Below are 13950 nucleotides of genomic sequence, written 5' to 3'. Positions count from 1 at the left end.
AGAACCCTGGGATCATGACCCCAGCCAAAGGCAGAGGCTTTAACCCACTGAGCCAGCCAGGTGCCCCTATTTTTACTATTATTTTTTAAAAGATTTTATTTATTTGACAGAGAGAAAGAAGACAGGGATAGAATACAAGCAGGGGAGTGGAAGAGGGAGAAGTAGGCCTCCCGCTGAGCAGGGAGCCTGTGGGGCTAGATCCCCGGGACCCTGGGATCATGACCTGAGCCAAAGGCAAATGCTTAACGACTGAGCCACCCAGGCGCCCCTTCCATGTCAACAGACATTTATCAATGAAATGCTTTTTACTGTATAATGTATAGATGTGTATTTTTATTTTAGAAATCAATCTTACACTGAAAGATGTTTTATTTACTTCCAACTTTGCTGTTATAAATCCAATTTTGTTGTTATAAATAATACTGTGAAGAATCTTCTAAGAGGTAAATCTTTGCATATATCCTTATATATTTAGTATGGGCCTGAATTTGCTGGGTTAAAGTATATGGATTACTTTTAAGATACAGAAAGGTTTATAGTGATTGTACTCCTAGCCCTAAGGTAATACTGACATTTTTCTTTCTAATCATTTCCAGTTCGAATACTCACTGACCATTAATATTCTTGCACTGAAACCACAGTAGATAGATACATAGATATTTAATGCTTTCTCCAAAATAAGAACAAAAATGAAACTACCACCATCATTTCATTAAATTTTTTTTAAAACATCTTGACATTCTTCCCCCGGCCAAAGATTTTATTTATTTTTTTGACAGAGAGACAGTGACAGCAGGAACACCAGCAGGGTAAGTGGGAGAGGGAGAACCAGGCTTCCTGTGAGCAGGGAGCCTGACGAGGGGCTTGATCTCAGGACCCTAAGATCACGACCTGAGCTGAAGGCAGATGCTTAACAACTCCACCCAGCCATCCTATTTCATTAATTTTTGACAGGGATTTGTTTCTCGTTTATGTAGAAAATATAAGGGATTTATAAAAAACATCTTATGGAAAAAGGTTATAATCTTCAGTGACTAGAAAAAAACCTTGAGATTACTACCCTTCTCTGATAAAGGCAGATAAGTAAAGTAATTCCTGTTCTTCTCGTGCAGGGGTTTTTTAAATTTTTTTAAAAGATTTTCTTTTATTTGACAGAGTGCAAGAGAGAGAGAGAACAAGCAGGGGAAACAGAAGCAGGAGAGGGAGAAGCAGGCTCCCCACTGAGCAGGGAGCCCAATGAAGAACTTGATCCCAGGACCCCAGGATCATAATCTGAGCCCAACGCAAATGCTTAACCGACTGAGCCGCCCAGGTGCTCCATCTTCTTGTGAGGTCTGATACCGTAATTCAACAAACAGAATCTAGAAAGGGATGATGATGGAACACTAAAGTCTTATCCTTGTCTTCCATTCACTATGGCTTCAAACAGAAAGCTGAAGAGCCAGAAAAGACAAAAAGAAATGAAAAGTTCAAAATGCTGAGTCTATCCTTCAGTGCTGCTGCTTTTTCTAAGGAAGAGTAAGACTATGTGGGATAAAGAAATTAAAAGGACAAGAGAAATACAGAAATACAAGAAGAAAAACAAGGAGAGGCATGTGTTTGGATTTAGCTTCACAAACACAAGGGAAATTTCATTTGAAAGTTTTACAAATACTACTTCTAATCACCTAACAAGACCCAGTCTTCATTCTGTGCTTGATTCAGCTTAATCCTCAGTACTCATTATCCCTCAGTTCCAGCCCAAGTAAGAAAATGAAGACTGGTACCATAACAGCATGAGTCCATCATTCTAGGCAATACTATACTGCCACAGGGGGAAAAATATGCTACCAAAGTAAAAAGTACCAGCTTGTTATCCGTTTGTAAGAGTTTTGGAAACTGAGAGACAATTTCAACAGATTGAACAGTTCCACAAAACTCTTTAAAGTTTTGGGCGCCTGGGTGGCTCAGTGGGTTAAGCCGCTGCCTTCGGCTCAGGTCATGATCTCAGGTTCCTGGGATCGAGTCCCGCATCGGGCTCTCTGCTCAGCAGGGGGCCTGCTTCCCTTCCTCTCTATCTGACTGCCTCTGTCTACTTGTGTTCTCTGTCTGTCAAATAAATAAATAAAATCTTTTAAAAAAAAAAAAAAAAAAAAAACTCTTTAAAGTTTTGCCAAAAAACAAGTAATCCACAAGAAAACTATTCTTGTTGGGGTGCCTGGGTGGCTTAAGCATCTGACTCTTGGTTTCAACTCAGGTCATGATCTTGCTGTTGCAAGACTGAGCCCCATGTCAGGCTCTGTGCTCAGTATAGAGTGTGCCTCAGATTCTCCCTTCTTCTCCCTCCAGATCACGTGCGTGCTCTCTCTCAAACAAGAAAATAAAATCTTAGAGGAGGAAAGAAAGAAAGAAAGGAAGGAAGGAAGGAAGACAGGCATTACTAAAAAAATTCCAAAGTGGGGCGCCTGGGTGGCTCAGTGGGTGAAGCCGCTGCCTTCGGCTCAGGTCATGATCTCAGGGTCCTGGGATCGAGCCCCGCATCGGGCTCTCTGCTCAGCGGGGAGCCTGCTTCCCTCTCTCTCTCTCTGCCTGCCTCTCTGCCTACTTGTGATCTCTCTCTGTCAAATAAATAAATAAAATCTTAAAAGAAAAGAAAATGTTTAAAAAAAAAAAAAAAATTCCAAAGTATATTAGAAATGAAACCTGAGTTGTTGTTTTTTTTTTTCAGTAGTAGTGTGACATGGAACTTTACTATTCTCTGCATTTTAATAATATTCATAGATTTGTGAATGAGAAGGTTGTTTACTGGCTGAATTATGATGTTTCTTGTTTAGAGCCATGCAAAGTCACCAGTTTCTATACACATTTCCTAAACCAATGCTTATACACAAAAAAATGTAATTTGTCTTAACTTCATCTTGTAGGAATCTTTCAAAAGTATGGTTTTTGAAAAAAATAATAAAGTATATATTTTATTTTTTAAAGATTTTATTTATTTATTTGACAGAGAGAGATCACAAGTAGACAGAGAGGCAGGCAGAGAGAGAGAGAGAGGAGGAAGCAGGCTCCCCGCTAAGCAGAGAGCCCGATGCGGGACTCGATCCCAGGACCCTGAGATCATGACCTGAGCCGAAGGCAGCGGCTTAACCCACTGAGCCACCCAGGCGCCCCTAAAGTATATATTTTAGAGCAAAGAAAAACAAAACAAAACAAAAAACAACAAAAAAAAAAAAAAAAGAAGGAAAGAAAGGAAGGAAGGAAACCACACATGTTATTCCCTGCACAAAAAAAACTCACCTATCAATCTCCTCAAGTTTTTCATCTATCATTGGACCCATCTGTTGGCAGATATCTGTAAACACAAAAATAATTTTGAACCTTAAAACTTAAACCAGTTTAAATCAATTTTGACAATTTTTAACAACGGAACATACCAATACACAACACCATGCATAATACACAAAAATGAAGTTTATGCTAGAAGAAGGACTATAAAAGACTTAATTTTAATAATACTCAGCACCGATGTTAATATATCTGACCAAAGGCAAAATCAAAATCAAAAGAGAAATCTGACCATGTTCTCTGAAGTACTAAGTTTACAACTGTGAAATTTGGATCTACCTCAAAACCTAGAAAATTATTAGCCAAGTAAATGAACTTGAGTCCCAGTGTATCAAATATATAATTGTGTACAGATTACAAAAGAACATTTCTCAAATGCTTAAGCCATTTTAAAATTAAACATTCTGTGTTATTTCTAAATGTAAACACTGATAAAGTGGATAGCATAGTATCCTACATTCATAACCAGAGTTTATTCTATAAAAAGATTTAAGATTTATCCATTTATCAGATATTTTTCTCCCAAAAGATTAAAAAAAAAAGGCATGAAAAAACATTTCTTTTACTTCAAATTTCTTGTGGATTAAAAAGACACATCAGCAGGCATCAAATGTCTACATTACAAAGTTAATACCGATCACGTATAATTTCGCCCTTTAAAATCAAGAGAATTCTAAGTAAGAATTTCTAAAACTTTGACTCAATTAATTTAATATGGTCTTATTCTTAATTCTGTCCTTTTCTGAATTCCAACTCTCTTCAGCCAGTATCACTAGCAGGCTTAGAGAAAAATAAAGGCTCCCCTCCTGAACATGTTAGGCAGGTTTGTAACAACATCTTCCAAGTTATATGTTTACTATTTTATTACACTAGTCTGCTTCCCAACAGACATCTCTTAATTTCTAGAAGCAAATACAAGGCAGAAGACATTTAAGACATTATAAATTGCTAAAACAGTAAAAAGACATTAAATTAATCTCTAACGCTCACTAAGTACCTTCTAAATCCAAGAGGTCTTGGGAGTCTGGTTTTGAATCTGTTGGATCAATACTCTGGAGTACATGCAGGGCTCTATCCATCTTATCCTAAAAAAAAGTAAATGCATATTTAGAAATTCAAAAGCTTTCATTTCAGTGAACATAAAAATTACTCTTACCAAGCATTTTCAAGGACAGGTTTTTTAAAAGTATTAATAATTTAACTATTAAACAAAAGAAAAACTCTACCTCATCTATATAAACAGGCTCAGGCTCTGATTTCTTAATTTCCTCCTCCTCATCATCAATTACATTCAATTTGTCCACAGCTGCTATGGAAACAAAGTAAACTTTAAGTTCCTCAGCATGTACTTAGGTATTTTAGTCACTAATATGTAAGTAGCCTGTGATTATCCATAAGAAAAAAAAGGACACCCTTTAGTCATCACATCTCATAATTAATACACGTTATTACATATGTTCATTCACTCATACCACAAACATTTATTAGCCCTTACTATGAGCCAGGCATTGGAAATACATCAGTTGAGTATAACAGACAAGAATCTCTGCCCTGATGGAACTTACCTTCTAGTGGAACAAGTGAGCAATATTAACGGGAACTGTCATTATAGGCATTTTCTGAAAAACTGAGAGTTACCACTAGGCTGAATACACAAGACAGTAGAGCGTAATCTGAACAGCTAAATTCAGAGTTAACTATATGAGCTCCTTCTATGCTTTCCTTGCTATAAAAAATGTATTTCCCAAATGAACAAAGAAATACTCAATTTCAACCTAACTTTGATAAGTTTTAAAGCCAAAGAAAACAAACACCCCCCCCACCTTTCATAATGAGAAGGCTGAAAGATAATTTATAAATGTATACATCTAGAACACAACTTAAATGTTCACTGGAGTGTTGCTGTAATGAACTATATTTTAATAAAGTAAATTTTGATAAAAATAAAATTACAATAAAAGTCTACCTTGCCTCTAACCCAAAAATCCCATGTAGGACATGTGAGAGCTTTGAATGAAGACATTGTGTTCTGGCTGAAGAGTACTTATGGTTCCCAATAAAACGCACACCCCTCGGGGAAAAAAATCTCTATAACCAAAGGATTTTTAAGTCCCAACAATTAGCCACTTGTTTCAAATATTTGGCTAACTTTCAAACATTGCCTAAGGAGCAAACCTCAACATAACATAAGGATACACTGAAAACCTAGATTAGTTTTTATTTTTAAAACTACAGCTCAGGTGCTCTAGTCAATGCCAAGGGGAAATTTCCATACAGAATCCCCAAGGATGGTCTTCTTATGTTATTAAAAATGGCGTCTTCAATTTTCACAACTACTTAGAGAGTCAGACTAGAGGAATAAAAAGTATAAATACTGGGAAAGTACAGTCTTTACATGAGTCTTCAAGTCTCTCAAGTTTACTTTAACGGAATGCCATTGCTCCACTCATACAAAGATGATGTTACACATAATGCACACAGCCTTCACAATTCAAGCTCTTCCTTTAACACTGATAATACAATCTAGCATGGACATGTCCTGCAGTGAGTCAGTGTCAGTACGTCTAAGAGCAGACTGGCTGACTTCAGAATCATGGCTCTATCACCTACTAGTCATATAAACCCCCAGCTTCAGTTTCCTTATCTGTAAATGGGTAAAAAACGTACCTATCTCACAGAGTTATGAGGATTAAATGAAATAGTGCAAGCCACTGACTTTGCATAATACCTGATAAATGAGTACTCAAACACCACTGAACTGCATTATTTCTGATCATGAGCTCTGTTAGTAATACTATTAGCTGTTCTTTACACTTAGCAACCCCCATTTTCCTGCCTGCCTAACAAATGGAAGCTTTCTCTGCATGGTTGACAGCAGAAGATCTGAAGCAGGAACCCACTGTCTTAATTACCCTTATTACTTCAAGTTCCCTAGAATCAAATCAAGGTGAAGAAAAATTTAAAATTTAGGAGTACTCCTAACCCTTGTAATCATACTTGGCACTTGTCAACCAGCCCCCACCCTGCCACCTACTCCCCTTGATACTGTGGTTCAGTGATGAATAAAATCAGTGTTCTTTATACTAAAGACACAAACTACCTCTTAAACCATAATCAGGTTGAATTAAATATCTGCATGGTCATCACAGATTATTTTATGCCTTATATGTAACTATGTACATTAATTCTCAGAGTTTAAAAAATAATGGAATTGACTTGGAGTAAGTTAACCCTTTAATTTGTAAGAAATTAAACTGTATTGTCTATAAATAATTTAAAACAAAGTTAACTGTCAATATACTTTATACTCAAAATTGAACCAGCACACCTGGTTGGCTCAATTGGTAGAGCATATGACTCTTGATCTCAGGGTTGTGAGTTTGAGCCCCAAGATGGGCACAGAAATAACTTAAAAATCAACAAAGATAAACTGAACGATTAAACTCAAGTGTAAAAAACTTCAATAGGTTTAACCTTCCCTAAAATTTAACTTACCTGCCTCAGACTCTATGTTTAAATTAGTTGTTACAAAATTAGATGGGAAGAGTCCTATTCCTCTGTGATTTTCTCCTTTCCACCAATTGGCATCACTGAAAATATAGTACAAAAATGTCACTTGTTCCTCTACATTTTAAGTACATTACAGGTCACAATCAAGTCCCTTTATCAACAACCCCAAGTCCCAACCCCACATCCAGCCTACCAAACTGTTACCATAAAGTTGGTATGTAGTTTTCCTGCAAGTGTATTTTTGTTACATATAGAAAAGTCTATAGAAACATTAATCATTATATATTTTTACATTTTATATGTTAATATTTTCATATCTTGTTTATCCCTTTTAAAGATCCCTCATCCGAATACAGCATATTTGATTTATCCATCCCCATACAGATGGGCACTTAAATTCTTTCACCTTATAAAGACTGGTGTAATGATCATTCTAGATTCTGGGGCACACAAGCAACAATTCTTTAGGCCTACCCACAGTTGTGGACTTGCTGGGCCTCAGGATTAAAATATTTTCCATTTTACCAAATAGTGCCAAATAATCTCCTAAGTGGTTATGGCCATACACCATCCTCCTTCCCTCAGCAGCATGTGAGAATGTCATTTTCCCTCATGCTTGTTAACTGTCCAAGCCATACTTGGTATCAGACAGGAGAGAAATCATCTCTCAAGGCTATGCTCATTTGCCCTTCCGGGGCATCCACACGTTTTGCTGGCCATTCAGACCGCCTCTTCTATAAACTGTTGGTTCATTTTTTCTGTCTACCTTTCTTTTCCATGGGGCTATTTCTTTTCATGGATCTGTAGGAGTTCTTTATATATTCTGGATAGCAACTGTTTGTCTGAATTATGCAAATACCTTCTCTCAAACTGTCACTTGTCTTTTAACATATGTTTATAGTTTCTTTTACTGCATGGTGTTTTTTGTTCCATGTAATCAAATTTAGCAATCTCTATCCCAGAACTCCCAAATCTGTTTTCTAATACACTTAGTAGCTTTGGTTTTCTTTCTTATCTCTTCCCTATGTTTAAATCTTTTTTTTTTTTTTTTCCCCTTAAAGATTCACTTATTTTATGCACGCCTTGGTGGCTTGGTCGGTTAAGCGGCTGCCTTCAGCTCAGATCATGATCCCAGGATCCTGGAACTGAGCCCAACATGGGGCTCCCTGCTCCATGGGGAGCCTGCTTCTCCCTCTCCCTCTTCCTGCTTGTATTCGCTCTCCCTGTCAAATAAATAAAATCTTAAAAAAATAAAAGATTAATTTATTTTAGAGAGTGTGTCTTAAATGCAGGGAGGGGCAGAAGGAGAGGGAGAGAGAATCTCAAGCAGACTCTGAGCTGAGCATGGACAGAACTCGATCTCACAATCCTGAGATCGTGACCTGAGCAGAATCCAAGAGCTGGAAGCTTAATCCAGGCACCCCACTCCACTCTTTAATCCATTTGGAATGAAACCATATGTACTATGTGAAACTGAGTCAGTTTTATTTGTACTCTACAAAGAGCCATTCATCCCCCAAATTTATTGCATAGTACATTGTTTTTTCTACTGATTTATGATATCCTATCTTTCAAACAGCAGGCTGCTATCTGTTCATGAGCAGATGGATCTGGATTCCATTCTGTTGAACTATCTATATATTTATTTACTACAGCTTATTAATATGCCTTGATACTTGGCAGGGAAAGTACCCTACTTTCATATTTCCATATTAATGTTAAAATTAAAACATGTTCAAGGTCTCTGAAAAAAGTCCTATTGGGATTTGAATTAGAAATGCACTGAATTTATGTCTTAATATGGGGAAAATGAAATCTTTACAACATTAAAGTTTTCTTTACCCTGAATATGTGTTTCTCTCCATTTATATTTAATATGTCATAGGGGTGCCTGGGTGGCGCAGTCGATTGAGCCTCTGACTCAGTTTCAGCTCAGGTCGTGATCTCAGGGTCCCAGGATCAAGCCTCGAAATGGGCTCTGTACTCAGCACAGACTCTGCTTGGGATTTTCTCTCTCTTTCCCTCCGCCTCTCCAATTCATGCTCTCTCTCTCTCTCGAAAAAATAAATCTTAAAAAAAAAAAGAAGTTGTATTTCTTCATATCTTTCAAGGAATTTTTTAACTTTCTCCAAAAAGTCCTCACATTTCTTTATTAGATTTAGCCCTAGATCATTTATAATTTTTATTGCTATTGAGAATAGCAATTTTTTTCTATTACATTTTCTAAATAGCTGCGATTAAAGTACCCACTGATTTTTGTTATGTTGAGCTTATATCCAACAGCCCTGATGAACTCTTACCAATTTTAATACTTTGTCCACTGATTTCCTTGAACTTTCTATATGAACAATCACAGAATGTAGAAATGATAATTTTGTCTATTCCTCTCCAAAAATTTGACTAAGTAGACATTCCTAAAAATGAAACTTGAGGATGATTTAACTCCTACAACTCTGAAATACCATTTCATTTAAAAAGTACCACAAAGATGTGAGCTATATCTCACCCAAATTCTTAAAATGAGAAAATAATTGGTGTACTGACAATTCTAATATATAGATGTCTAATACGTTATCTATCATGTCTGCTGATGTCTATATAAAATGAGGAATTCTCTTACATGCTTTTAAAATTAAGCATCCCATTTTAAAAAGGACAGTTGAACTCAGAGAAAATTTTATATAAAACCAGAACAGCCAAACCTGTGAAATGGACATGTGGATTTTATTTGAACCTATCGACAATTTTATATGTAGCCTTCTCTAGTGGTCCTACTAATGTAGCATCATTTCCCTCCCAACCACTACTACAAACTCTCTAATGAAGCATAAAAGTAGGCAAAACAGCCAAAGACCGTTCTAGCCCTAATTCAGCTCTAATCAACCTAGCCCTAATTCAGCTCTATATTCTCCTCACTGACAATCTGTTCATTCTTTGGAATGCTAATGACACAAAATACCGTTCAATTTTAAACTTCTAAATCAAGTAATTCAGCACTATGTTTTACATAAATTATTTGATAATTATATGCAGCATTTCCACTTAGAGCTTTTTATATTAAGAAAAAAATCACAGCTGAGTGAAAAATGATAAAGACAGAAACTTTACTATCAATTAATTGATTATACACCAAACACTTCATGAAAACCTACCAAAGAGGGACAAGTAACATCAGGTTAAGCACTGAAGTTACAAAGCTTATGGAGAGTTTCTGCCTTCAAGAATGAAAATCTAGGGCGCCTGGGTGGCTCAGTGGGTTAAGCCTCTGCTTTCAGCTCAGGTCATGATCTCAGGGTCCTGGGATCGAGCCCCGCATAGGGCTCCCTGCAGGGAGCCTGCTTCCCCCTCTCTCTCTGCCTGTCTCTCTGCCTACTTGTGATCTTTCTCTCTGTCAAATAAATAAATAAATAATCTTAAAAAAAAAAAAAAAAAGAATGAAAATCTAGTGCAGTATTTTTCAACCCTCCTGTTACTAAGAACATGTAACCTTGCTTTACCTTCTGGGATTTGTTTTCTCCTTCCCCCTTCCTCCCACCCAAGGAAGTACCGACCCTCTTCAGAATCATGTAGCCGGAGAGACATATGTACAGATGTGATTACAGTACAGGATGAGCAATGCTATTATGTTCAGGGAGCTATAGTAGCACATAAAAAGAACTCCTGACTACTGGAAACTAGTAACAGAGAGTAAAGGCTTCTCAGAAGACGTGAAATCTACATGGGTTTTGGATTAAACAGGCATTTGCCAGGAAACAAAGGAGATTAGGGCTTTGGAAATATAAATGACATCTGCTCTGTTGCCATCATAAATAAACAAGAAAATTAAAATATAGACAGAAAACTTTGTACACTAAAAAGAAACTAAGTTATCCTGGCTCATTTCAGGTCTCAAAATAAATGAAAACCTGAGTCTCCCCATTAGGCCATTAACTTCTCAAATAAAACAACTTATTTGCTGACTTTTGTTTTTTAAGATTTATTTATCTAAGGGGAGGGAGAATCTCAGGTAGACTCCCCACTAAGTGTGGAACCTGACATGGGACTCAATACCATGACCCATGAGATCATGACCTGAGTCGAAATCATGACCTGTATGCTCAACCGACTGAGTCACCCAGGTGCCCCTTTGCTGACTTTTATAATGACAATGGCTAAAGATAACTGATGCCTTTTTACGGATATGATGATCATGTGAATAAAACCACAAACACACAAATAGTAAATGTGGAAATCTTGGTAATCTTGTGTGTGGGGGGGTCATTTCCTTAAAATACCTATTATTTAATTTAGGCAACCAATCCTATTTGATTATTTGGAAGAGCACATAAAGAACAAATAAGAAGTGGTGAGATAAAGGTAAAAATGTGGAAAGTGAAAAGATTTTCTTTTGGTATCTTCTCCTTCTTCTTCTTCTTCTTTTTAAAGATTTATTTATTTATTTGACAGAGAGAGATCACAGCTAGGCAGAGAGGCAGACAGACAGAGAAGAGGAAGCAGGCTCCCCACCAAGCAGAGAGCCCAATACAGGGCTCGATCCCAGAACTCCAGGATCATGATCCGAGCCAAAGGCAGAGGCCCCACCCACCAAGCCACCCATGTACCCCTTTTTGGTATCTCCTGTAAATAAGAGATGCATCCCTCTTCTATTAGCTGTTCTTAAGTTGAAGTCCAAGAATGATGTATCTTCCAGGGACTTTAAGTTCTATATATGAAAATTTTAATTTGTGCTTTCATTTCCACAGCAATATGAAAACAATGAATAGGATCATCGAGACGAACCTCCTTTTAACCGAAGACTACCATTTAATGTTAGGATCCCAGTTTGCATTTGTGCTTAAAAATCTTGCCAGTGATAATCCATCACCTAGAATGACAACATTTAACCTATAGGTGTTAATAAACATGTCTATAGCAACTTTAAGATTGGGGTATTCTATCATTAAAATAACAGCAATCAACCTACATATTCTAGTATATTCATGTTGAATTCTCTTAGAAGTTATAAAGAAAAAGATTCTCTTTAGCAGTGTTAAGTCTCAACTGAAAATAGTTTTATAAGAGTCTAAGTTGTTCAATGACTTTGTGCTTTAACACGTGTGAAAAGACACATGCAGCCCAGCAACATAACCCTTCCCTCACTGCAAGCCTACAGACTGCAGTAAGAGTGTAACGCCACGTGAACATCCAGTGATGTCAAGGGATACGGCCTGTATGAAAGACTCACAACAGGCACAAAAGAAAAAGAGAACTGAGTTATCACAGCACAGGGTAGTACAGGCCTGCTGAAGATAAGTGACAAAGTACCTGTGTCATTACTCAGTACTCTACCTTGTAAGTAGCAATTTATTTTTTAAAGACTTACTTATTTCAAAGAGACAGAGTGCATGCGTGAGAGGGAACAAGCATGCACATGAGTGGGAGAGACAGAGGGAGAGGAAGAGAGAATCTGAAGCAGACTCCGACGGAGCAGAGCCTGACATGGGGCTGGACCTCATGACCCTGAGATCACAACCTGTGCTGAAATCAAGAATCAGATGCTCAACCAACTGCACCACCCAGGTGCCCCAAACAGCAATTTATTTTAGAGTATTTTCTCACTAAATAAAACACTCAAAATTTGAATCTTAGAGCAAAAACTACTCGTACTGTAGTTTATTCTCTATTTATTTTATAAATTTAATTTCTAGTTATATAGTAGTACCTGAAATATAAATCTACATTCTTTTGCAAATATTCCAACTAAAACACACACGCTAAAAAGCCTGACCTTTCAGACTGTGTTCAGAGCCCACACTACTTCTGCACCTTAATATTTATTTACTTTCATTCAGGGATCATGTGTTCCACTCCAAATGATTATTTAAAAAGAAAAAAAAATTAAAGAAGAAAAATGATTACTTTCTTGACTGCCTAGGAGACCTTCCTTTTCCTATTCTTGATTTCTTGCAAAATTTTTCCTATCCTGTCAAAACCAACGTTCACCTGAAATGAACCCTCTGGTTAAGCCTTCTTTCCCAGATGCTTGTACCTGGTACAAAGCTGTTCTCTTCTGGACCCCAACATTACCTCTTTCATGGCATTCGCAATCTGCATTTCATACAAATATCAATAGAGATTTTAACTCCCATTAGTCTAGATTTTAAAAGACAGAACTAGAACTGTGTCCTCATTCAATTTTTATATAAATAGAGCCCATTACATAACATATTCTCAGTAACTATTTACTGTGTGAAAGTAAAACCATTTTGTATATCTACTCATTTAAAAATGCATTAGACTAATATATCCTTACTAAGTTATTTATAACAGACATCAAATGCATCTGCAATCTCTGTTCATAGCAATAGGCTGTTAGGTATCACCCTTGCTAAATTTCAGCAACTTCTTTTAAAAGCAAAGTAAAAAACAGAATTAGGCCCAATAGAGACAGATTTATCCTTTTGTAAAAGTTGAAGTGTAGGGGCGCCTGGGTGGCTCAGTGGGTTAAAGCCTCTGCCTTCGGCTCAGGTCATGATCCCAGGGTTCTGGGATCGAACCTCACATTGGGCTCTCTGCTCAGCAGGGAGTCTGCTTCCTCCTCTCTCTCTGCCTGCCTCTCTGCCTCTAACTGTCAAATAAATAAATAAATAAAATCTTAAAAAAAAAAAAAAAGTTGAAGTGTAGTTGACATACAATATTATATTAGCTTCAGATGTAAAACAGATCTATTCTTTTTTTTTTTTTTTTTTTTTTTTAAAGATTTTATTTATTTATTTGACAGACAGAGATCACAGGTAGGCAGAGGGGGAGGCAGGCAGAGAAAGAGAGGAGGAAGCAGGCTCCCCGCTGAGGAGAGCACCTGATGTCGGGCTTGATCCCAGGACCCTGGGATTATGACCCGAGCTGAAGGCAGAGGCTTTAACCCACTGAGCCCCCCAGGAGCCCCCCAGATCTATTCTTTACTCTAACTTTAAATGAGAGAGAAATTGTGAGGGAGAGTATAGTAGCGTTAAGAATTGGGGAAGAACTGAGCATAGCTTTTGGTTGCTTTTATCAGATAATATAGCTGGGGCACCTGGGTAGCTCAGTCAAGTTAAGCATCCAGCTCTTGGTTTCAGCTCATGTCATGATCCCTGG

General features: G+C 37.2%; 1 protein-coding gene across 4 annotated transcripts in view; it reads right to left on the bottom strand.

Annotated features, from left to right (window-relative positions):
* The window catches only part of STAM2 (signal transducing adaptor molecule 2), a 54771-nt gene that overhangs the window by 13806 nt on the left and 27015 nt on the right, over positions 1-13950 (bottom strand). For 3 of the 4 annotated variants that reach the window (XM_059167338.1, XM_059167337.1, XM_059167335.1), the window contains 4 exons: positions 6820-6914; positions 4551-4633; positions 4322-4409; positions 3277-3331 (listed from right to left, as the gene is read on the bottom strand). In XM_059167338.1, coding sequence (XP_059023321.1) covers positions 3277-3331; positions 4322-4409; positions 4551-4633; positions 6820-6914 — 321 coding nt within the window. The remainder of the gene's footprint in view (positions 1-3276; positions 3332-4321; positions 4410-4550; positions 4634-6819; positions 6915-13950) is intronic. The other variant, XM_059167336.1, reaches the window with a different exon arrangement.

This window comes from Mustela lutreola, chromosome 3 (assembly GCF_030435805.1).
Source record: "Mustela lutreola isolate mMusLut2 chromosome 3, mMusLut2.pri, whole genome shotgun sequence".
Lineage (NCBI taxonomy): Eukaryota > Metazoa > Chordata > Mammalia > Carnivora > Mustelidae > Mustela > Mustela lutreola.
The sequence above is the reverse complement of the archived record's forward strand: the minus strand, read 5'-3'. Positions and strand labels throughout refer to the sequence as shown.